This window comes from Populus euphratica, unplaced genomic scaffold, assembly GCF_000495115.2.
Source record: "Populus euphratica unplaced genomic scaffold, PopEup_1.0 scaffold46.1, whole genome shotgun sequence".
NCBI classification, from domain to species: Eukaryota; Viridiplantae; Streptophyta; class Magnoliopsida; order Malpighiales; family Salicaceae; genus Populus; species Populus euphratica.
In genome coordinates this window covers 1,042,372-1,066,492 of record NW_011499852.1, presented here as the reverse complement: position 1 = coordinate 1,066,492, position 24,121 = coordinate 1,042,372, and the positions used below count along the sequence as shown (strand labels likewise).

The following is a 24,121-nucleotide window of genomic DNA, read 5'->3' as shown; positions in this document are numbered from 1 at the left end:
AGGCTCCTGGTCAATGCATGGGTTTCTTACCTGCTACCACAGTACTGAACATGTAGCTCGTTATTTCTAGTGGTCCTTTACGTTGTGGAGCTTCGTCACTTTGAGCAATTTCCCTCCTAAAGATAACAAATTAAAGGAGAGGAAAGTTGACCAGATTATCATGATTTCTTTGCATTGCATGTTAGCTAGTAATCATTGATTGTCATAACTGTTTTTTTTTTTTTTTGTAACAGGTGAAGACAGAGATGCAAAACATGAACCGCTATTCCCACTGTATTGTTTAGGTCCGTGTTTCTGGGATATAGATTGATTTTGCAAAGTATTTTTTTATTTAAAATATATTAAAATAATATTTTTTTTATTTTCAGAAGTCAAAACAATGTAAAAACATCAAAAAAATTAATTTAAATATTCAAATCACAACCCCTAAAATACCAGAGCAGAGGATCACCAAACAGAATATTTTCACTTGCAGGTTAGGAAGCCCAAAGGGACTCAGTTGATTATTAGTGTCCATGGTAGTTTGTAACACAAAAGGAATAGTATTTATTCATCATCAAGAGGGGATAACCTTGGGGGAGCATTTATCTATACATATAGGAAAGAACACATGACCCATCGATTAAACAGAACAGAGAGATGTCAAGTTACAGATGCTTTGATCAAATGTTATTGCCACAACTACTGATCTAGAAATTCTCTCTGAAACAAATGATGGGCGTCTGTAAAGGTGCATCCCCTTTAATAAAGTGGGCTTTACTTTGATGATAAAAGTCGCGTTCCTATATAATGAGGGCACCCTGGATGTCTCGTGGTAATTAAAATCTGATCAAGATTTGTGTGGGGTTAAAAGGGTGCAGCAGGCAAGAAGAACAATCAGAATTGTGATATTGATTGTTGTTTTTCTAATTGGAAATATATTAAAATGGTATTTTTATTTTTTTAAATCAAATATTCATGGAAAACATAACGCAAAAACATGAAAAAAAGCAGGACATGTATGCCGATTCCGCACCCAGAAGAAAGTAAAAGCAGAACAAGAGGAGTGCAATTTACTCATTCCATACGGGATCGAGGAGTGGAGAACAGCAATCATTCAGGCAACCACCTTAGGAATCCTTTAATCATAAAGATCATTAAAGTTACAGTAATTAAGTGGGTCTCCCCCACATCACTCTTCCTTTAATCATGAGGCCACATTTTCCATTTAAGATCATATACTCAAACACAAGATTTGTCTTCTTCCCCCCCTTCCCTCTCTCTCTATTCTATATTTAAACTTTTTTTTTTTCTAAATCTAAAACAGATGAGAGACAAAATAGAAAGAAGAACTCTCTCGAGTCTCAACTCTCCTCTTTCTTTGCATATTTTTGAAACGTTGTTATCTTCCCTTGCTCATTCTTCCCGCCTTTACCTAGCCTAAAGAAAGAAAACAGCATGAAGACAGTTTTTTTCCTCTATTTCACCATCTTTCTCTCTGTCTGCACCTCTCTTACTGTTACTGCTGCTCCTCCAAATGACACAAATGCTCTTACTCTCTTCCGCCTCCAAACTGACACTCACGGCAACCTCCTCTCCAACTGGACTGGCCAGGACGCCTGTGGTCTCCCCACAGCGTGGCTTGGCGTCGGATGCTCCGCCTCCGGCCGTGTGGTTTCTCTCTCTTTGCCCTCTCTCTCACTTCGTGGGCCCGTCACTTCACTTTCTCTCCTTGACCAGCTTCGCCTCCTAGACCTCCATAACAACCGCCTGAATGGCACCATTTCTCCACTCACAAACTGCACCCATCTCAAGCTTCTCTACCTTGCTGGCAATGACTTTTCTGGTGAAATTCCACCCGAAATCTCCTCTCTCAAGCGTCTCCTTCGTCTTGACTTGTCCGACAACAACATACATGGCAAGATCCCCGGACAGTTGACCAATTTGACCAAGCTGTTAACACTCCGCTTACAAAACAATGAACTGTCCGGTCAAATTCCTGATTTTTCCACTTCATTTCCAGATTTAAAAGAGCTGAATTTGTCCAATAACGAGCTTTACGGACGGTTACCAGATAACCTACTGAAGAAATACAGCGACCGAAGCTTTTCTGGCAATGAAGGTCTGTGCGGATCTAGCCCATTGCCAGTGTGTTCCTTCACAGGCAATGAACAACCAGTCGATTCAGATCAAACAGTACCCTCTAATCCTAGCTCTATGCCTCAAACCCCACTCCTTGGAAAAGATAAATCTCACTTGCATAAAGGACTAAGCCCTGGTGCTATAGTGGCAATTGTGATAGCAAATTGCGTAACATTACTGGTTGTGATTTCGTTTTTATTTGCGTATTACTGTGGTAGAGATAGAAGTAGTAGTGCAAGTTCAAAAGCGGGTAGTGAAAGCGGAAAGAGGAGGAAGAGTGGGAGTAGTTATGGGAGTGAAAAGAGAGTGTATGCAAACGAGGGTGGAGATAGTGATGGGACTAATGCTACAGACAGGAGTAAGCTAGTGTTCTTTGACAGGAAGAAGCAGTTTGAACTTGAGGACCTATTGCGTGCGTCGGCAGAGATGCTTGGGAAAGGGAGCTTGGGGACTGTATATAAGGCGGTGCTCGATGATGGTTGTACAGTGGCTGTCAAGAGGTTGAAGGATGCAAACCCTTGTGCTAGGAAGGAGTTTGAACAGTATATGGATGTGATTGGGAAACTTAATCACCCAAATATTGTGAGACTTGCAGCTTACTATTATGCCAAGGAAGAGAAGCTTCTCGTTTATGATTATCTTCCTAATGGGAGTCTCTACTCACTTCTTCATGGTTTGTGATTTTGCAATCCAATTGGATTTTAATGAATTTTTCATTAGCAGAATAGCCTGTTTTTCGATTATTTTCTTTATTTATTTTTGTTAATTGTTTCGTTAGTGCAATCTCAGGGAATCGAGGTCCAGGGAGGATTCCTCTAGATTGGACTACAAGAATCAGCTTGGTGTTGGGAGCGGCTAGAGGATTGGCAAAGATACATGAAGAATATAGTGCATCAAAAATCCCCCATGGGAACGTGAAATCTTCCAATGTGCTCCTTGACAGGAATGGTGTTGCTTGCATTTCTGATTTCGGGTTGTCTCTACTTTTGAACCCAGTTCATGCCATTGCAAGACTGGGAGGATACAGGGCTCCAGAGCAAGCAGAAATAAAGAGGCTCTCTCAAAAGGCGGATGTGTATAGTTTTGGGGTCTTGTTGTTGGAAGTTCTTACAGGCAGAACTCCTTCGGAGTACCCCTCGCCAACACGCCCACGCATTGAAGACGAGGAGCAAGCAGTAGATCTTCCTAAATGGGTGAGATCAGTCGTTAAGGAAGAGTGGACATCAGAAGTTTTTGATCAAGAACTCTTGAGGTATAAGAACATTGAAGAAGAACTTGTATCAATGCTCCACGTGGGGTTGGCTTGTGTGTTTCCGCAACCTGAAAAGAGGCCTACAATGGCAGAAGTGGCTAAGATGGTTGAAGACATTAGGGTGGAGCAGTCTCCCCTGGGGGAGGATTACGATGAATCTCGCAATTCGCTGTCACCTTCCCTCGCAACCACTGAAGACGGGATGGCGGGGTATTGATGTTCCAATGCCTAAAACTAGCAAGTGTCGATTGTTTAAATTTCTTTATTGTCCTATTCTCTGTTTCATTTGCAGGCAGTATCTCCTTGTTGCTGGCTTTTCATAAGACCCTGATATTGTATCATGTTTCTTTGTAAGATTTGTAGTCCTTAATGCCTTGCATTTTATCGCTATTGCAGGTGCGAGGATCTAATATCTCTTGCACCTGTCTGTGAACAATATAGTTCTTCCTAGTCTTCTTTAATGTAAAATTTAGTTTTCGGCGTTTAAATTAATTATTCAGTGAGAATTGCCAGCAGCTTAGCCTATCCAAAAGGTAAGAAGCAATCCCTTCCTCCTTGTCGTGTTCATCAGGTCAGGCAGTAGGAGGAATGTTGAAGCTGTGTTCGAGTAAAACAGGCAGACCTGCAAATATTTTGAGAAGCCACACTAGCATCACTTCCAAAAGGAATACGAGACCGTAGATTAATCCACTTTTTCTCTTCTCGTATGTTTTTTCAACATCACCTTTCTTTTTCGTTCATATAAAACGGTTGGATCTTCATTATTAATTGACCCTCTTTTTCTTTCCTTCTTCTCCCTTTAGTTTTATGCGAAATCGGTGTGCTCTTCCTTTTCTGATCCGCTGAGAATCAGTGGTTCTCAAGGTGATCGATCCACTGTCACTTTTGTGTACTCAAGTTTGCATAGGAGATGAAGTAAAGCTTGTGGTTTTCTCCAAACAGTAACGAAACTGTAAATTTAATTATTATTTTTTAGAGTTATAAGAATATAGATTTAGGATTGATTAGAATTTTTATAAAAATAACTTGAAAATTATTTGTTTTGTTTCAGAACAGGATTCAGTTCTCACAAATTATACATAATTTAATTATTTGATTCGTAATAATAATTCACACAGCAACCGTGAAAAATATTTTAAACTCTTTTAAGAGAGTGGAATCTTAAACCCTTTTAAACAAGAGGGGAATTATTATATTTTTGAATATTAATTTTTTTATATATATTTTAAGTATTTTTGTATTAAACTCTATTCACGTTATAAAATAGTATAGTTTTTTTATTTATAAGTAAATATAAAAACTCTATAAATAAATAAAAATATTAATTTGCTTGTTAAATAATTACATATTATTTTAGACTAATTTTATAAATTTATTTAATCAAGTCCTTACTTTATTGTTTTTAGATCTATAATTGTAATCTTCTATATTAATTACATTATAGTCCTCAATTTCTAAAATTTATTTCCAATTAAGTCACACTTAATTAATCATCTCATTTTAATTTCTGACCAATAGTTCTTATATGAATTTATATGAATTTCTGACCAATAGTTCTTATATTTTAAATTTTTTAATAAATTGACTCAAATATAAATTATAATCATAAATAAAATAAGATTAAATAAATTAATTTATTATTAATTAAATAATTAATTAATTAATATTTGAAAATTAGGTACAATATTTAGCAACCTGTCATGATCCTCAAATATTAGAAAATTCTTAAGTGATTTGATTTAACTTTTTAGTAATTTGAGTTAACCTTTCAATAACAAGTTTCTCAATGTAATTATTATTCATTCATTAACAATGTTTCAATTTAGATATTATAACATGGAATGTATTTTCTATGTCAAATAATGTTTGTTCTCAATACCATAGTTATTAATTCTTTAAATAGAATTTGAAACTCTTCAAATCTCATTCTATCTAGTGTATGAATTTACAATCAATATTTTTTTTCAAAACATATGAAATATTTTTAATAATTCATCTAAGATTATAGATCCTCTCTTAATTACTTAAAAATATTTATATAGTTTATCTTATATTCAATAGCTACCCATCTATTACCTGTGATTAGGACTTGTAGTTTGATCAAAACATAACATTTCCTATATAAGATAAATTGGTGATTCCGTATCTAGATATCATTTACATAAATATCATGTGAACTTCTTCGTAAATACATGTAATCTTTATATATAAAATTTTCATACAGATCAGTTTAGTGTACATGTCAACAGACAAATAAATACTTTATTTTAATTTTAGACATCCCTCGCATCTCTACTTAGAAAAATAATTGTTTCTTTTTATAAAAAAAAAAAAAACTTTAATTAGCATTCAGTCTTTTTAAACATTGACAATGAATATTCAGAAATAATAAAAACTTTATAATTATAAGAACTTTATAATTTTTTTTATAAAATATTTTTTTCTAAAAATTTTATCTTTACTCTAAATTTATTAATTAAATATTATATTTATTAATAAAATATTTAATAAATATTAAAAATTAATAAATTAAAAATATTTGCACGATCAAAATTAAAGTTAACATCATATATAACCATCCATAAACCAAATAAACTAGCAATCACCAAGCTTGCCATTATTTTTCCAATAAAGAAAGCAGCAGAACCAATGGCTAATTTCGAAGCTATACCAGCTAGCTACAAAGAGCATGAATTTACGTTGTTGCTCAACTCTGAACACCTCTTGTTGCAAACCTAACGGATCAAGATGACAGGGTGAACGTCATTTATTGATTTCACGTTATTTGTCATAACAATTTGGATATTGTTTGTACATGGATTCCTAGTAGAAAGTTCGTCTCGGCTGGTTGTTTGGTTCCATATACATGCTCTGGGAACATCGTATTTAGTGACCTGGGGTTGACCTCTCACCTTCGACAATTTGCTCTCATCATCTTTTCCGGCAACATAGCATTCTTGGGGTTGACCTCTCACCTTCGACAATTTGCTCTCATCATCTTTTCCGGCAAGATAGCATTCTTTGTGGTAAGGCAGCGGTTTGCTCTCATCATCTTTTCCGGCAACATAGCTTCTTTTTTTTTCTTTGTGGCAAGGCAGGCGGTCGAAAAACATTCTTCTTCCGGTGTTAACAGTAAAAATTGACTTTAAGGGTATCATGATTTTTAAACTCTTTATGCGTGTGTGTGTGTGTGAGTGATCTGAACATCATCTTGCATTGTTTTTCTGGAGTGAAAACGATTTATCAATCACGAGATACCAGCATTACTGCACTGCAAAATCATCAAGGAGGACTTGTCAATCAGCCCCAATTCTCAGTAATTGGAGAGTTAAGAAGATCCACATTCCACACCCTGACATCTCACAGGCATCAAGAAAACCTTTCAACTCAACAAAAAGTACTTTAGATGCAAGAAACTGTCCCAGAATGGTCTACGTAACAGCAATTACATATGGTATCTGGAAATAAAATATCCAGTGAGGCGCTAAGCATGTTGTAGAATTTAGCCGATCCTCCCAGTTTGATCGATCAGGGTACCAACTTGCTCTCCGCATAATGCTTTTGAGATGTTCCCGGGCTCAAGGAGGTTGAAGATCACAACTGTACAAAAAAAAATTATTCATTTAGCACGGAATCCGATCTCCCAAAAATGATCCACCAAAAATGCTATATGGCTAAAATATGGCAATTTTATGTCAACAAACAGCAAAAACAACCTTTACAGGAGCAAGAAAATGAACTGATATGTTAGTAACAGAAAGGGTGCAGCAAAATTTACCAACCAGGAATGTTGTTCTCTTCACAAAAGGTCAGTGCCATCATGTCCATTGATGTAGCGCCTCTGGAGACCAAGTCCCTGATGGAGATGTGCTCAAATATAAAATTGCTGTCTGGAGAATGGCAGTCATATACGCCATCAACATTGGTACCTTTAAGGACTGCCTCAGCATGAACTAAGGAAGGAAAGCGTGTCGGGTGAGATCCAAAGCACAGTGAAGAAAGAAAAGGTTAAATCTAAAATTAACCTAAAATGAGAGAGAGACAGAGAGACAGAGAGAGAGAACAATTCTTGCTAATGAATTAAAAATATCATGCAAGAAATGTAAATCAGGCAGAAAGCATACTCTCTGAAGCTTGAACAGCAGCAGCAGTGTCAGTGGAAAAGAGTGGATTTCCAGTGCCAGCACCAATGCCACCAAATATCACTACTCTGCCTTTCTCTAGATGCCGAATAGCTCGTTGCCTACTGTATGGTTCTGAAACCTCCTGCATTGCGAATGCAGTTTGCACACGTGTTTGAACACCTATCTTCTCTAATGCTGACTGGAGCAATAAAGAATTCATCACACTTGCCATCATACTGATACAGATTGCACAATGAATGTTCAGTTCAGGAAGAACCACAAATTCTGAGAATCACGAATATGTTCCTCAGCCAGCAACCACAAAGTTGAGATCATAGACACATTTAGTTAGCAGTAAAGCAATGAAAAGATTGTTATCGCTAAAACAATGAAGGATATCAATAAAAATTTCATGAAAGAAAAGGAAGCAAATGCTCACTGCATTCAACAAAAATCTCAACGTCAATTCTGTTATATGATCATCATCCTATGTTCACTAACACCACAGAATTAGAATTGAACTAATTGTAACCAACGATATTCATCCCTAATCTTCCCACCTGTGTAATATCAATTTCATTCCCTTCAAAATCACACAGATTCCTTCCTCGTTCAATTGACCAGTCACCATTTTATTTTATTTTTAAGATGAAAAGAAAATTAAACAAGGTATTGAATGTAAAACCAGAAATCAGGATAAGTACTATTCATTTATGGAGAATATAGGCATTAAGAGTGAATCATTTGCACACAGCATGACAGCTACAAGAGAGCTCTAATAAAGGCTTAGATTTCACGTGGACTTGTGCAGTAAGGGCCAGGAAAGCAAGGAAAAAAAAAGAGCAACAATAAACACATCACAGTGGTTGCTACCATGAGCAAATAAATCAGGTTATAACAATAATCACACTGGGAAAGAGAAACTAACAAAAGACTATGATTTACAATCACAAGAAGGCTAAAATTGTCCACAGCTTTGTCTTATAGCAATCTGGTAGGAAGCGAGTTACCCTATTTGGTATGCAGTGCGTCTGTGTGAGCCTGTTGCGGTCACCCATGTGTTTCCACAAAAAAAATTACGGGCTCCAACAACAATTGCAATCTGGAATACAGAAACGAGTCGGCATGTTACATGTCAGATTCAGAAAGACAGCAAAAATCCCACTTGCAAGGAGCATACCTCAAGACCAAGTTGGCAAGCCATTGCAACTTCTCTTGCAATCAACGTCATCACCTAACAATAAAAAATTATCAATTTAATTTCAGCTTCAATTCAAAAGAAAATGGAAAAATAATATAGAGACAATTTGGTGCATTTACTAGAGAGAGTGATGTGGGAAGCAGTCCCTCCTATATAATCCCAAGTTTAAGCAGATGCAAGAGGGCACAATTAACCTTTGGATCAATGTTGTTAGGACCAGTGCCAGCAAGAGCAACGCCGCTAATTTTCAAGATTACTCTCCGCCATCTGGTTTTAGACATAGATTTGGGCATCATGTTATTTGTCTGACCTGCAGGACTAGCTATTGTATTTGCATATCTGACAAAAACAAATGTAAATAAATATATAAGAAGATTGCAACAAGAACACATTATAAAGAATGGAATAGCTACCAAAAATAGCAACTGTCGAGGCGCATCCTCAAGCAACAGAAGAAGATAATAACTTGCTCAGTTGTTCCAAACCCAAAACACCATTTTATCTTGAATCAAATAGGGCAAGCAACCATTAACTATATAACTGCATGTCTCACTTAGTTTAATAGTAATAATATTGTTAGTTAATGATTTTCCTTGCTGACGCAGCTACTACAAACAAAAACAAAGATTTGTGATACAACTTAAGAAACTAAGTTGAATAATCTCAGACTCCGAAACTAATTAATCGGAAAAAACATCTAACCCCATTCTTGTTTCAACATTAAACCTTACTAAAAACAGTAGTAGCATAGAATTAGCATAGAAAAATATACCTCTTGGATTGCCTGGATACGCTAGCAGAAGAACCGCCACCGCCACCGCCACCATTATCCTCGTCAGCAGGGGCAGGGACAGGGGGGGCAACCTTGATAGGCAAGGAATTCCCAACAATGTCCTCCATTTTTTGAAACCAAGGCCAGTGACTAGTCGAAATACTACCAGTAGTAATCCTATGCCTCTCCAGTTTATACCTCTTCTTCAAATTATCAACTTTATTCTTGCACTGCTCCACACTCTTACCCTGTTTCACCATCGCCGCCACCTCCTCCCAATCTCTCCCTCTTAAATTCCCTCTACTCAGCTGTGTAAATTTCTCCATGTACGCGTCCAACAAGCATCCGATTGCCACGTCACTCCACTCTTCACGATCCTTCCTGTACTCTCCTCCACCGGATCTTCCTCTCTTGTAAATGTTGTACGGATTCTCTCCTCCATCAATTTCACCTTCTCGTTCGCTTCTCTTTGATGCCTCATTGTCGCTGTAAGGGTTCACGTCTGCGAAAGCTGAATCTGTCTCGTTATTATCCTGTCTGTCTTCTTCACCGTCCAGAGGAAGGACCGACTCGGGTGGCGCGTGGATCGGGGTTGATTTCGTTGGGTATCGGTAGGGGTGGTGGATGATGTGATGATGGTGGTTATCATCGCCGAGGAGAGAGAAATCCTCGTCACAGGAAGACGCCATGAAATGGAAGGGACGTTACAGTCAGGGTTACGGGAACGACGACGTTAGGAAGAAGAATGCAGCCGTTTGAGGAAAAGGAGAGGGAGGTGGTTTAACGGAAGGGGAGATTCGTGAGTTTTTGAGGGATGGGCCGTCATTGGCTCTGACGGACCCGTTAAGTAATGGAGAAATGTGTGTGGGCACGTGTGTGGGACCTTAGTTCCGTAACTTTTAAAATGTTACCAAAGCTAGTCTCTGATCTATATCCTCGTTCTCAATTAGATCCAGAACCTGTATATTTTGTCAATTTAGTCCTAATTGTTTCAAAAAAATTCAAAGTCTTATCTTATCTTAATAAAATAGCAAAATGAAAACAATCGAAGTTTTTTTTTTAACACGTGTTTCGCTGATGTGTACAAGTGTTTTTGGTGGAGCATGACATTCTAGATAGTCTAATGATGCCAATGCTCTCCCAATTTCTAAGAAGTGTTAATTTTAATTAATTACTCGGACATCAATACCGATAAAGCCTTGTTATCTTATCGTTCACTGTTAAAAAAAATATATAGAAAAACAGAAGTTTGTTTTAACAAGTGTTTTGTTGATGTGTACAAGCATGTCCATCTGGAAATTTTCCTACAGCATAACATTCTTACGTATTTAATCATTGGGATTAGGAAGTTAAATTATTATAGTAGTGTTTGGTTAATGTCTGAAATAGAAAATACGGACAAAATAAAATTGGAAATGTAAACATAATTGTGTTAGGTAATATTATACAAAATAAAATAATAGTTTTGCTATCATGTTTAATTGATATTGAACATGATAAAATTAAAATTAAAAATATATTTTAACATTTATATGTATTTTCATCAAACTTATATAATCAAAAAAATAATTAAATATTCTTTTAGAGAGTTAAACCAAGAAAATTGGGTTGATTTAATATATTAGCATCTCAATATTAAAAAAATCAAATTATATTTTTTATCAATCATCTAGATTGTTTTTAAATTTATCAAGTTAACCAAATCATATTAAAACATTTTTTACATAAGTTGGTTTTATATCTAGATTAGATAAGGAATTGGATTAGAAGATTTCAAGAATAGCCTATAAAATTGGGTTTAAATAATAATATTAAATAGATTCTAGTGTTCAAAATTTTTATTTTTACATTCATATTTTTTTACCCAGTATAATATGGGTTAGTAAACTAGTATTTATAAAACCTTATAAAATAAGTATTATTTATTAATACATAGGGAAAAAATAGTTGTAGAAAACACAGAAAAATCTAAATATTTGTTAGGTATTGTGATAGTTTTGTGATTACATTTGAAAATATAAATTTAAGAAAAGTCATAGATTATGTTTTTATCTAAATCAAAATTTCAATAGAGAGTTTTTAAAAATTTCAATAGAGAGTTTTCAAAAAAATTCATGTAAAATTATGATATGTGTTAAACTAAATTCCTTTAAAACTATGATTGGGGTGAAACATAATATCAATTACACCATGCCACACCACACTCACATAATAACCTTAAAGAATCTAAAAGGTATATGATGTTTAAGAAATAATTAGTGATGTAATTAGTAATATGTTATTAGTTATTTTTTTATTCTATTTTAAACAAAGAGATATACATAAGGAGAGGAGAGAAAATTTAGGCAAGGATATTCTTATTACTTTTTATGGATTCTCTCCTTTTATCTGTCTATTTGTTTCTTGAGATGGGCCTAAAAGAGTAGCTTATATGGTGCTTATAGTGCATTATAAATTTTTCCATGCTTAATGATGTTTTTCTAATTACTAGGAGACAAGCATTTACAATATAATTGCCCAGTGATACATTATGGATCGGATCAAAGATTTTTTTCAATGTAAAAAAAGGAACGTAGACATCACTAACATATTTTTTAATAACAATAAATTTTTTAATCGTGAAATTAAAATTCAATGATGTTTAACAGAATAGATTGATGACTATTTGTTCTAGCAAAATGTTAGAAAGTGATTTTAATGCTTATTAAGTCCTGAAACTGTGAAATATAAGCAAGTTAAGATATTCAACACCTTGTATTGTGGAGAGCTTTTTAATTTTTTTTCACTTGATTACATGGCGCTAATTTTTTTTAAGATGAGTAATAATTTAAATTTCATTAAAATAAACTAATTTAATAGTAAGTCTTCATTTTCTTATTAATATCTTTAATTTCAACAAAAAAATCAAACATTTTGTTCTATATCATTTATTTAATAAAAATCAAAAGTAATTAGATGGTTTAGAACAAGGATAAAAACGATATACTTTTAACTAAAACTTTTTTGTCTTATTAACAAGCCTTGTTAAAAAAAAAATCATGTTTTTGTCTTATTAACAAGCCTTGTTAAAAGAAAATAATTCATCGGAATATTTATTTCCTTGACAAAATTCTATAATTATTTTAAAAGCAAGTTTCCATTATATATAAATATTCTAATAGTTTAGATACAATGCTTACATGTTACTATCAAGAACTTTGTTAAGAACTTTTAGTGGTTGACCTCATAGAATAAATTTAAAACCTTTGGATATCATTTCTTAGCTGGTCTGGATTTCAAATAAAATTGTTTAAAGATTATCAAAAAAAAAAAAACCTGTACTTGTAGTCTAAGATTATTTTTACTTCATCTCGTTTAGATAAATAAAAAATATGCTATGATGTGATTTTATTTATGGTTACAGTGATAAAAAAACCTAAGAAATGTGCAAATATATAACAAGCTTAGCTATCAATCACGCAATGGTTAGTAATATATGTACTTTCATTAAATTGCGATTAATACATTATATTTTATTAAAGAAGGGAAATAGGAAAAAAGGCTTAAATCTAGTTTTTATATACAGTTACCACTCAATATTTCTTATACTTTCTAAGTAATTTTTGTAGAATCTATGTGGTATTCTTGATTAATAAAAAAGGAAATAAAAAAAAAAAGGCTTAAACCTAGTTTACAGTCACCACCCAATATTTCTTATACTTTCTAAGTATTTCTTTTTTAGAATCTATGTGATATTATTGATTAATAATTGTTTCAATTTCATCTAATTTTCCTTGTGTATTTTGATTTCTGTGTGGAAGGGAGGGGTTCCCCTGTTCTCGGTCTTTCCTTGTCTTTTTTTTTATTATTATTATTTTCTCCTTGTAAACATGTCTTTCTAATATAAAATTGTTAAGGGGTTGACTTGATGAGTAATAAATTGTATCTTTTTTTTTTTGTAACTTTGTAGCCTTAAATTTTAGCACCTGTGTTTAAAAGAATTTTTAAAGCTTTCAAATATACTAAAACAATATAGAAAGTATGAGAGACATAGTTTGGATTGATGGATAAGCTAATTTGAAGACGACAAATGTGAGGGAATTAGTTTGGATTGATCTTGTGGTTAAGAAAATGGATGACTTTTTTTCTTTTTTCTTTTTTCTTTTACTTTCTAGTCTCGAATATTTTGAAAAAATTATTAAAAAAATACATTAGACTAATATAATGAACGTGGAAGATTTAGTTTAAATTGATATATAAACTTGCTAGGTAGACTTGATGTGACTTATATGAGCTAAATTATATAAAAAATTTGAGCTTGTTAAGTTATTAGATTAGATGATATAAGACAACTACTTAAATAATAACATGAAATAATTGATAATATAATGTTGTTATATAAGGTCAAATTCAACAAAATTGGTAAATATATTTATATAAAAAAATATAGATAAATGTTATGTCATAACATATCTATTAAAAACATATTAATTAATAAGTTTGACATAAAAAATTTAAATAATGTTATGTCATACTAGAAATAAAAATCACTGAGATATGTAATAAATTGATATTGTCTCAATATCATTATGTTAAAACTTGACATTTTTTTTATAGGTGAAAATATCATAACAAAAACACCAATGAACATAAATGTACTACTGTAAAAAAACAATATAAAATAAATTAATTAGAATATTCTAGAATAATTAAGAGTTTCATGTATATTATGAACTACACAATATTGTATCTTGTATAATTAGATAGTAAATTGAATAAATTTTTCAATCATCTAAACATGAATAATTTAAAAAAAATTATTTAAAATACTTAAATATTCAAGACACACGAGTCTTTTATGTGTAAATTGTATGTATAAACTTTTTGACATACTTAAAATGCATACTAAGTTTTTGTTTTGATCTTTATTACAAGTCCATTTGATCATACAAGGTACATGATATATAAACTAAATAATTGTGATTTATAGCCTATTTTACAATTCACATCTAGCAATCAAGTTTTTATAATTTCTTCACTAAATTAACTTGATATAAAATTACATGATTATCTAAACTTATATTAAAAGCAAACTTCAACAAATAACATTAACCAATATTATAAGGTTCAAAAGTGTGATAGCAATTATTTTTTAAAGTATTTATTGCTAAAAAATATATTAAAAAAATATATATTTTAAAAAAATTACTTTTGGCATTTGCTCATCAAAACATAAAAAAATATTTTTAAATAAAAAAATATTTTTTTACAAAATGCTATTTTAAACAGTGTCACATTCCAAATGATACCTAAATCTTATTCAATGAAGATTTTAAAAATCTACTCACATCACATACAAAAAAAAAACTAGCATATTGGTTTGTGTTTAACAACAGGTCAACAATAATTTTTATTTCAAATATAAAAAACATATATAAAGAGTGTATAAAGTATTTTAATTACTCTGGGGCTGGGTTTAGTTGCAGAGTCATATTCATTCCTTTCAGTCTGGCTGCGAAGCCACATCCAATCTTCTTAGTTCTAGATGTTAAGCATACCTAATTTTAAAATTTTATTTTTTATAACATCACATCAAAATAATACAAAAAATTTAAAAAATATTAATTTGAAGTAAAGAAATTTTTTTTAAAAAATTTTCAAGAGTATTTTTTGAAACACAAAAACAAACATATTTTAATAAAAAAATTAAATTTAACCTGAAATGAAAAAAAAATTATTATCACCAACTTTTATATAATATAAAAAAATAATACCAATTTACTTCCTTTTTTATAGTATGGAAAAAAATCAATATGAGAAAAGAAAAAAATTAAAAAAAAAAAATTAGTTACCAATGTATTAGTCGTTACTGTTATGCGCTATTCACGATGTAACTATAAAAAATACTTTACTTAAAGATCATGATAAAAATATATTTTATACTTTTAACTCAACTTAAATATTTTTATAATTAAAAAAAATTGTTATTGACCCAATATAAAGCGTCGCCCAATATGCTAATTATTATATTATTATATAGTGATTATTTAAAAAAAATACCAAGATAATATTTTTTATTTTTAAAATTAATTTTTATATCATCACATCAAAATAATACATAAACATTCAAAAATATTAATTTAAATTAGAATGGATCTATTTGCGGTGCCAAACCCAGTGGTAAAGGAGGAGTCCAACAACGAAGCTAGACACAACAACTTTTTTTGACTGGAACATAGAAAAAACAACATTCATAGGTGCTACAGTGTTGTTTATAATGTAATCCACAATAGAGTGAGTTTATATCCATAATACATGGATGGTATTTTTCTCATGTCTTTTAAAGTATAGTATAGTATATCTTGTAAAGTTTATTTTTTATATCATCACATCAAAATAATATTAAAAATATAAAAAAATATTAATTTAAAATAAATAAATAAATAAATTTTATTTTTTAAAAGTATTTTAAAAATGCAAAAATAAATATGTTTATGTTTCAACAAGAAAATCTAATTTAGTCTCAAATAAAAGAATATCATCACCCAACTTGTATACAATGAAAAAGATGACATCAATTTATCTTCGCTTTATAGTATGAAAAGAATTCAATAAGAGAAAAAAAAGACAAAGAGAAAAATAAAATAAAATAAAAAATATTTTAAAATAAAAAAAAAATAAAGAGAAAAAAATTAGTTGTTTGTGCATTAACATTGCCCTGTTACATATCATTTATGATGCAACTATGAAAAATACTATATTTAAATATATTTGAAGATAATGATGATGCAAATTATTATATTTTTTTAACCCAACTTAAAGAATTTTCACCTGAAAAAAATTATTATTGACTCACTATAAAGCATAAGTTAATATATTAGTTACAATATTATTATGTAATGATTATTTTTAAAAAATATATTGAGATATTATTTTTTAGTTTTTAAAATTAATTTTTTATATCATTACATAAAAATAATACCAAAATATAAAAAAAATATTAATTTAAATTAAAATGGATTTAACTGTTGAGGGAGACCAGATCTCTTTAAATTTGACTACTCAACCCGACCTACTAATCTTTCTTAACTAAAACACGTAAAAGGCAATATTTTTTAAGTGTTACAGTATTATTTATAATACAAATACTCTATATTTATATTATAATTTATAGTATAATGAATTTATTTTTATAGTACATATGTAATATTTTTTATCGTTGTCTTTGAAAGTACAGTATAACAAATTCTCATGAACATTGACTTCAAAATCAGAAAATCCAACAAGAGAATAAATATCTGACTAAAAAAACACAACTTTTTAATTTTATGCAATGGGCAGTTTTGCTTTGTGTGCCCCCTTTATGGAAAATGGATATGCACATGTTTTGACCATTCCATCTCCTTCGTCGATTCTCTCGTTTCAAAGTATAATTTTTATATTTTAACCTATCAAGTACAGAAATAAAATAAATTTAAAAACATAGTCTATACTGCACTTGTCCTCAACGGGATGGCAGTTGAAAATATTTTATTTTTTTAAAAATTATTTTTTATTTTTTTAATATATTAATGTTAAAAATAATTTTTTAAAAATAAAAAATATTATTTTAATATATATTTAAAAGAAAAACACTTAAAAAAGAGAGAGCAAGCAACGCGCACTCCCGAGCGCTCAACAATAAGGCCGTATTTTTCTTAGAAAAAGGACAGCCCATGGATTTGACTCAAACTCAAAGCACGCTTTTGCACCTTTCATCGAGTGGTTAGGTACCCTTTCCCTTGCTTGCATTCCAACGTGCGCAACTCCCTTAAACCACGTGTAAACTACTTTTTAAATACCACCAAAAACACACCATCACCTGCTCGACTAAACACGCGCACACTACCCACCAATCAAATCCAGTTTGGAAACACGCGCTATTCACTTGTGTAGGCATCCGTTTCCCCTCCTCCACGAAAGAAGTTGGTATTCCACGCACCGTCGCCCCTTCAAACTTCATGCATGCCCGCAGGGAAACAATGCCATGGGCGATCTAACCGTACATTTGCTGCACATGTAATTCTTTACACCAATCAGTTTTTGTGCGACGGGAACCGGGTTGTTCCATCTCTCACAAGCAGGATATAATAAAATAAGGGAAAATATCAGAGCACTCACCCAACAATGTACAGGATATCAATACAGTCCTCAAACAACCAACTCTATTATTTGGACCCCCCATCTATACACATTTCCATAATCAGTCTCAGATCTTAGTTCTCAAAACTTGGAGTAAATGATAAATATTATAATTTACTCAAGTTTAAGGAGTAGAAATACTCATTTATTACTTTAAATTTGAAAAAATCAGGGACAAACCAAAGCTTAAATGACAAAATTCTACTCTAGCCTCACCCGTGTGTTAAGTGGCAGGAAAAATTAGGTATTTTAAAAAATAAAGATTTGGAAAGTAAATATATATGACCAGATCGTGCAATTTCTAAACAGTGTTTCCAAGATTTATAAATATAAGGATTTGATCGAGAAAATTTATAAAGATATGTTACCTACTTAACAAAATCGAAAGTTGGGGGACTAATTTATGTTGGTGGTGACAAAAATAAACAGCAGAACAAACGCGGCGTCGTCTATTAGTACTGCTTGATAGAGCGGAAGAGGCATAACAATCGGGGTTGTAATATTCTTAGAGCATATATGCAGCAAGGGTCACGCCTTTTTTATTATAAAAAGTAAAACCACACAGTTCCTACCTTAGGTCGTCGATTCACTTCAAAAATCTTAAGAAACTCTTCTTTCTCTAAAGGTCTCTGAGTTTTGGTTTAAGGAGAATAGTGATTAATAGTAATTTGGAAAGAAGAAAGATGCATTCAAATCACTTGCTTTTGGAGGAGCCTATAAGGATGGCTTCAATTCTGGAGCCTTCAAAATCTGTAAGCATCCTTTCATCCTCTTATTATTATTATTAGTTGAATGAATCATGGCATGATCTGTAGTTTCATTATTGATTTATATTGATTGATTTTTTTTTTGCAGAGTTTCTTTCCAGCAATGACGAAGATTGTAGGCACACTAGGTCCAAAATCTCGATCTGTTGAGGTTATTTCTGGTTGCCTCAAGGCTGGGATGTCCGGTAATACCTAGCCTTTATTTATTTATAAATTATTATTATTATTTAGTATTTTTGGTTAAAATGGATCTGATGGATTTGGGATTATTGGGGGCAGTGGCTAGGTTTGATTTTTCATGGGGTAACCCTGAGTATCACCAGGGGACTTTGGAGAATTTGAAGACTGCTGTCAAGACCACCAAGAAGCTCTGTGCTGTACGTTTCTTTTTTTCTTTATTCTTTTTTTTTTTTTTTATGTAAAAAACATATTTATTACGCTTATTGTAACAGTAAAGTTGAAACATTATGTGTTGTTCAGGTCATGCTCGACACGGTGGGACCTGAGTTGCAGGTTGTTAATAAAAGTGGCAACCCCATCTCTCTTCAGGCAGATGGTTTTGTTATTCTGACACCAGATCAAGAACAGGAAGCTTCTTCTAAAGTTCTCCCCATCAATTTTGAGGGACTATCTAAGGTTTGCTTTATATTCGTTTTCACCTTTTCTTTTTTTGGCTATGATACTGCAGGAATAATTATTGTTCTTTTCTTTTTTGATCAAAGGAATTGTGTGTTTATGTTATATATTTATTTTTTTGATACAATTTTTGTAACTATCAAATTGGTCTTTCAGGCAGTGAAGCATGGAGACACCATTTTTGTTGGTCAATACCTCTTCACTGGAAGTGAAACTACTTCTGTATGGCTGGAGGTAAGAGAAGTACATCTGTTACTAGTCATTGATTATAGTCATCTGTCTAGTTCTTTCTTAGTGTAAATGTTATTTAATTCATTGTCCAAAGGGAAGTGGGATTCTTGCTTGCTTATTTATTGAATATTTCACAATGGTCTTAGCTTGTTTGGGTGATTTTATGAAGAATATGCCATCTCACACACAAGCATGTCTGGTTACAAAACTATTCTTGTACATGACTAGCTGAGATTTTCCTGGAATTGAATTGAGCAGGTTTCTGAGGTGAAGGGCAATGATGTGGTCTGTGTTATAAAGAACTCAGCAACTTTGGCTGGATCTTTATTCACTTTGCATGCCTCCCAAATTCGTATTGAACTTCCTACTCTTTCAGATAAAGATAAGGAGGTCAGTCCTGCATCTAACTTCTTCAATTTAACAGTGGATGTCATGTAATATCTATCCTTTTTCTTTATGAGTTATTTGGTCTGCCTCATGTCTTTCTATCAAGTTTCATACCTGATTTTTTCCCGTTTTGATTCCAGGTTATAAGTACTTGGGGAGTTCAAAACAAAATTGACTTCCTCTCATTGTCGTATACCCGGCATGCAGAAGATGTACGCAATGTAAGTATTTTCATGATTCATTGCCCTTTTGTTGCATCCTGGCTTGTATCATCAGTCATCTTCCTGTACTTTGTAATGGAGTTTTTATTTTTATTTTTATTTTTTATAACTTCAATAAGAATCTTATTTGCACTGTAATGCAGGCTCGTGAGTACCTATCTAAGCTAGGTGATCTGTATCAGACTCAAATTTTTGCCAAGATTGAGAATATAGAGGTTTTTAGCATATACCTTATCTCATAACTGTTTTTGTATTGGTCCAAACCAAACATAATGCTAGTTTTGTGTACTTATTTAAATCTTTCTTTCTTTCAGGGTTTAACTCATTTTGATGAGATATTACAAGAAGCTGATGGTATTATCCTTTCCAGAGGAAATTTGGGCATAGATCTCCCACCAGAGAAGGTCAGTCCTAAGTTTAATGAAGCAGTCGCTCTACATATAGCATAAAGTTCTTGTGTATTTGATTCATTGGCTATTTAAGGACTAACATGTCTAGATCTGCATATGCTTGCCTTTTCATGCATCTACTGTGTTTTATTATGCTATTTCTCAGGCATTCCATCTGAGAAGGTCAGTTTGGATAGCCTATAATTGTCTCTGTTGATGTCTTCTGCTATGTTTTACTTAACTCAGGCATTTTAATGATGTTATAGAAGATTGGTAAAGCTACAACATCTTTCATGCAGACAATGTATAATGAATAATCTGTTCAGCATATCTAAAGTAGTATCATGTGTGTTTTCCAGACGAATAGAATGCCAATTATAGGTTAAAAGAAAAGAACTTTGCAAGATGTCCAAAATGTCTTTCTTTCACCGCCAATGAACGTGATTCAAAGAGGTTTCAAATTGTGTCTTAGGGATGGCATGTCGTGTATCCTATGATATGCTACTTATAATAGTTACTTGTACGCTCCTTGCTATATATGCCTATTTGTTACACTGCCTTATACTTGGTTAGAGGGTAGTGCCAAGAAAATGGTGCTGGTAGAGACCCCCAACTAATTAACCTCTTTGCATTTGCAGGTATTCTTATTTCAGAAGGCTGCCCTTTACAAGTGTAACATGGCTGGCAAGCCTGCAGTGGTCACTCGTGTTGTGGATAGTATGACTGACAACTTAAGACCAACTCGTGCAGAAGCAACTGATGTTGCTAATGCTGTGTTGGATGGTGGGTTATTATCTAGAAACATTTCTTTCGTTTAAGACTGTTGGCTGATGCCCAATCTTATGTTTCCATATTACATAATTTCCATGATACAAGTTGGTGGACCGAGTCTTTGTATTGATAACAACTATATTTTGTTATATTAACTGTATAGTTTTTATAGGATTGGTTATAACATGGAAAATTTGTGCCTTAGTTTTTTCCTTTGAATTCCTTTTATATCTGTTGCAGGGAGTGATGCGATTCTTCTTGGTGCTGAGACTCTTCGTGGGCTGTACCCTATAGAAACCATTTCCACTGTTGGTAAAATCTGTGCTGAGGTAATTTTTTTTTTAAGACAGCTATCATATCCTGGTTAAATTCTGGTGATTTAAGAAGTGAGAGGTTTTGAATGAGTGCCTCTCATGGACGAAGTTCTATAATAGCTAGTATGCCCTGAGGCCAAAATCCAATTTCATCTTTTTTTAAAGATATAATCTCTTTATATGTGTTTATTCTTTTGAATGGTATTTTATTGCTTTAAATTTCTGAAGTATATGGTCTCTTGCCCTTATACTTCTTTGTTAATGGACTTTATAAAACATTATGGTGTTTGCACTTGTTGCTTTGAAGATGAGTTGATCCTGCTATGGTTATTTAGTCTCTTTGCACAACAACTTGAACTTGCTGGAATTTATTTGCTTTTCCTCTTGGAGTTCATTACTTTTCTGGACTTTCACCTAGGCAGCGCTTCATTGAAATTCATTGCCTGAGGCTAATAAAGGCAGGCATGCACCTCAGTGCCTCTTGACATCACTGATACCCACATAGCCTTGATCTGGGTTTATAGCAATGTTGTTTTGCTCTTTTTATCAACACAAAAATATTGAAAAAGAGTATGCCTGCAACTCTTATCCTGCAATCTAATTATTACTTTCAGTGCTTGAATCTTGATACTTGACCAAACCTGAAAAATTATTCAGTTATTGTTGGATTTCTTCACTATGTTTCATTTAGCTTTTTTCATCCTCTGTAATGTCCAATCCAGGCAGAGAAGGTTTTCAATCAAGACTTGTATTTCAAGAAAACTGTCAAATATGTTGGAGAGCCAATGACCCACCTTGAATCCATTGCTTCATCTGCGGTATTGCTTGCTTTCATAACCTTTTTTCTTTAACAACTTCATTGTGAGAACATTCTGTAGGTTTTGTTGAAGCATTTCCACGTTTCTGATTGCATTTCGTATCGGTATTTTTCAATTAACTAGGTACGAGCAGCCATCAAGGTGAAGTCATCCGTCATCATATGCTTCACTTCTTCAGGAAGGGCTGCAAGGTATCTTTCATTTATGCATCTTTGTTTTCTAGTGTGCCAATTGATTTAGCAAAGCATCGGTTTAGAATTTATATCAGATATATAATTTCATATCATCTATTGAGTGTGCAATGCTTAATACGTTAAAATTGCAGATTGATTGCCAAGTACAGGCCAACAATGCCAGTTCTGTCTGTTGTCATCCCTCGACTTAAGACAAATCAATTGAAATGGAGCTTTAGTGGGGCCTTTGAGGTATGTTCTTGATTCAAATTTACTTTTTTGGCTTAATGAAGTTTATTGGGGTTATATTTCTATGAAATGCTTTTCAACCATCATTAATTTCCCCAAATTCATTTCTGGACATGACAAGAAATCCCTGCAAATACGGCCACTCAATTCATGACCTGTAAAAAAAATTGAAAGGGAAACATGGCCACTAAGTTTGTTGGGTTTATATTTCTATGAAATGCTTTTCAACCCTCAATAATTTCCCCAAATTCATTTCTGGACATGACAAGAAATCCCTGCAAATATGGCCACTCAATTCATTACTAGTAAATTTTTTTGAAAGGGATGGTGGCTGCCTGATATCCTACTAAACATATGGATTGATTTCCTGAAACAACCTGTCAATAATTATAGCAATAGCTTGTCAGCTTCTTTACCCCCCTCTCTGGCATGTTAAATGAAAAGTTGAATTTCACATTGCTTATGACATCTTGTTCTGATTAAGCATTGTGCACTTCGGTTTCTCATATTAGCTTCAACTCATTTAGATGGATTTAAAGCACAGGATTGTTTTCTTTTGTCAGGACCAACTACAATCCTCCTTATTTTAATTATATGGAGGAGATAGTATTCCCTTGATGTGATTCACTGTAGTAGCCATTTTGGAATATGAAAATCAAGGATTTTTGTTTAACCACTTTGTGTTTTGTTCCATTGAGAAATGTCAATTGTGCTTTGCCTGTTTCCAACTGATTTGGAAAATCTGGAGTTTTATTATACTCTGCAATTTATTTATGTATTTTTTACTTGCATGCCCTTGACATTAAATTTAATGAAACTTTGCTATCTTCATATCAATTTCCAGGCAAGGCAATCGCTCATTGTCAGAGGTCTCTTTCCTATGCTTGCTGATCCACGACATCCTGTAAGTACCTTTTTTCATTAATTCTGACATTCACTTTGGTTTGCTTGAGGAGCAGAGGGTATATTTTTCTGCACATGTTCAGGTTTTGCTCCACGTGCATGGTAAACATTTAATGTGTCTTTTGTAGATTGTAACTGCAGTGGCTAGCATAGGTTGACTGCTTATGGCGTGGCTAGGACTGATCATGTTATGGTGTTTGATCATCTATGTCACAATATAAGAGCTAGGATAATCTAATACGTTGTGAAACCACTCCTGGGGCTAGGGTGGGATTTCCATTCCCAGTCCTTGGTGTGAATAAATGAAACCAGATTAGGGCTTGTGGCATGTGCTGTTCCTGGCTTTCAGATTTGGTTTTTTGCTTATGGCGTGTGCTGTTCCTGGCATTCAGATTAGGGTTTTGCTTGTGGCATGTGCTGTTCCTGGCATTATCTTGTTATAACTTGGTATTGGCTCTGGATTGAGAGTACTACCACAGTATGTTGAACAGATGGATTGTAATGTGACCCCTTTCTAGGTTCAAATCTTGCGGACCCTAGTCCTTCATGTCATGTCATTAGAACAATGCAGTTCACAAACAGATTTGTCCTTTTTTTTTTTTTTTTTTTTTTTTTTTGGGGGGGGGGGGGGG

At 33.0% G+C, this 24,121-nt stretch overlaps 3 protein-coding genes and 1 long non-coding RNA gene across 5 annotated transcripts in view; 2 read left to right on the top strand and 2 right to left on the bottom strand.

Annotated features, from left to right (window-relative positions):
* Window positions 1-1,251: 1,251 nt before the first annotated feature.
* On the top strand, window positions 1,252-3,886 carry LOC105121780 (Leucine-rich repeat protein kinase family protein). Its single transcript, XM_011020567.1, has 2 exons — window positions 1,252-2,794; window positions 2,911-3,886. Exons 1-2 carry the CDS (start codon window positions 1,438-1,440, stop codon window positions 3,588-3,590), a joined length of 2,037 nt encoding a protein of 678 aa, XP_011018869.1. The 5' UTR covers window positions 1,252-1,437; the 3' UTR covers window positions 3,591-3,886.
* A 2,181-nt stretch (window positions 3,887-6,067) lies between these two features.
* Window positions 6,068-6,413, bottom strand: LOC105121778 (uncharacterized). The gene is made up of 2 exons (XR_841598.1): window positions 6,349-6,413; window positions 6,068-6,285 (listed from the first exon to the last, which is right to left on the bottom strand). It is a non-coding gene; the product is annotated as an uncharacterized LOC105121778 (long non-coding RNA).
* A 318-nt stretch (window positions 6,414-6,731) lies between these two features.
* On the bottom strand, window positions 6,732-10,311 carry LOC105121779 (aspartate/glutamate/uridylate kinase family protein). Of its 2 annotated transcripts, none has more exons than XM_011020566.1 (7): window positions 9,471-10,311; window positions 8,893-9,037; window positions 8,678-8,731; window positions 8,508-8,599; window positions 7,498-7,733; window positions 7,152-7,326; window positions 6,732-6,973 (listed from the first exon to the last, which is right to left on the bottom strand). In XM_011020566.1, the coding sequence occupies exons 1-7, from the start codon at window positions 10,157-10,159 to the stop codon at window positions 6,952-6,954; spliced, it is 1,413 nt and encodes a 470-aa protein (XP_011018868.1). In that variant the 5' UTR covers window positions 10,160-10,311; the 3' UTR covers window positions 6,732-6,951. The 2 variants fall into 2 exon arrangements, with proteins under 2 accessions (XP_011018868.1, XP_011018866.1); XM_011020564.1 differs by having other exon boundaries at window positions 7,156-7,326; window positions 9,471-10,308.
* Window positions 10,312-18,119: 7,808 nt separating this feature from the next.
* Window positions 18,120-24,121, top strand: part of LOC105121777 (Pyruvate kinase family protein) — a 6,805-nt gene continuing 803 nt past the window's right edge. The window contains exons 1-15 of the mRNA XM_011020563.1: window positions 18,120-18,382; window positions 18,486-18,582; window positions 18,677-18,774; window positions 18,878-19,033; window positions 19,190-19,267; window positions 19,523-19,654; window positions 19,792-19,872; window positions 20,016-20,087; window positions 20,187-20,276; window positions 20,900-21,044; window positions 21,273-21,361; window positions 22,069-22,164; window positions 22,288-22,355; window positions 22,490-22,589; window positions 23,431-23,490. Coding sequence (XP_011018865.1) covers window positions 18,314-18,382; window positions 18,486-18,582; window positions 18,677-18,774; window positions 18,878-19,033; window positions 19,190-19,267; window positions 19,523-19,654; window positions 19,792-19,872; window positions 20,016-20,087; window positions 20,187-20,276; window positions 20,900-21,044; window positions 21,273-21,361; window positions 22,069-22,164; window positions 22,288-22,355; window positions 22,490-22,589; window positions 23,431-23,490 — 1,431 coding nt within the window. The 5' untranslated portion in view covers window positions 18,120-18,313. The remainder of the gene's footprint in view (window positions 18,383-18,485; window positions 18,583-18,676; window positions 18,775-18,877; window positions 19,034-19,189; window positions 19,268-19,522; window positions 19,655-19,791; window positions 19,873-20,015; window positions 20,088-20,186; window positions 20,277-20,899; window positions 21,045-21,272; window positions 21,362-22,068; window positions 22,165-22,287; window positions 22,356-22,489; window positions 22,590-23,430; window positions 23,491-24,121) is intronic.

Excerpts from the sequence above, each read along its gene's own strand:
- LOC105121780 (XM_011020567.1), top strand. The coding sequence starts at position 1,438 with ATGAAGACAGTTTTTTTCCTCTATTTCACCATCTTTCTCTCTGTCTGC. Across the intron at positions 2,795-2,910 it reads TCTCTACTCACTTCTTCATG|GGAATCGAGGTCCAGGGAGG; the intron begins GTTTGTGATTTT and ends GTGCAATCTCAG.
- LOC105121779 (XM_011020564.1), bottom strand. The coding sequence starts at position 10,159 with ATGGCGTCTTCCTGTGACGAGGATTTCTCTCTCCTCGGCGATGATAAC. Across the intron at positions 9,038-9,470 it reads GTATCCAGGCAATCCAAGAG|ATATGCAAATACAATAGCTA; the intron begins GTATATTTTTCT and ends TGTTTTTGTCAG. Across the intron at positions 7,734-8,507 it reads CGCACTGCATACCAAATAGG|TATGATGGCAAGTGTGATGA; the intron begins GTAACTCGCTTC and ends AATCTGTATCAG.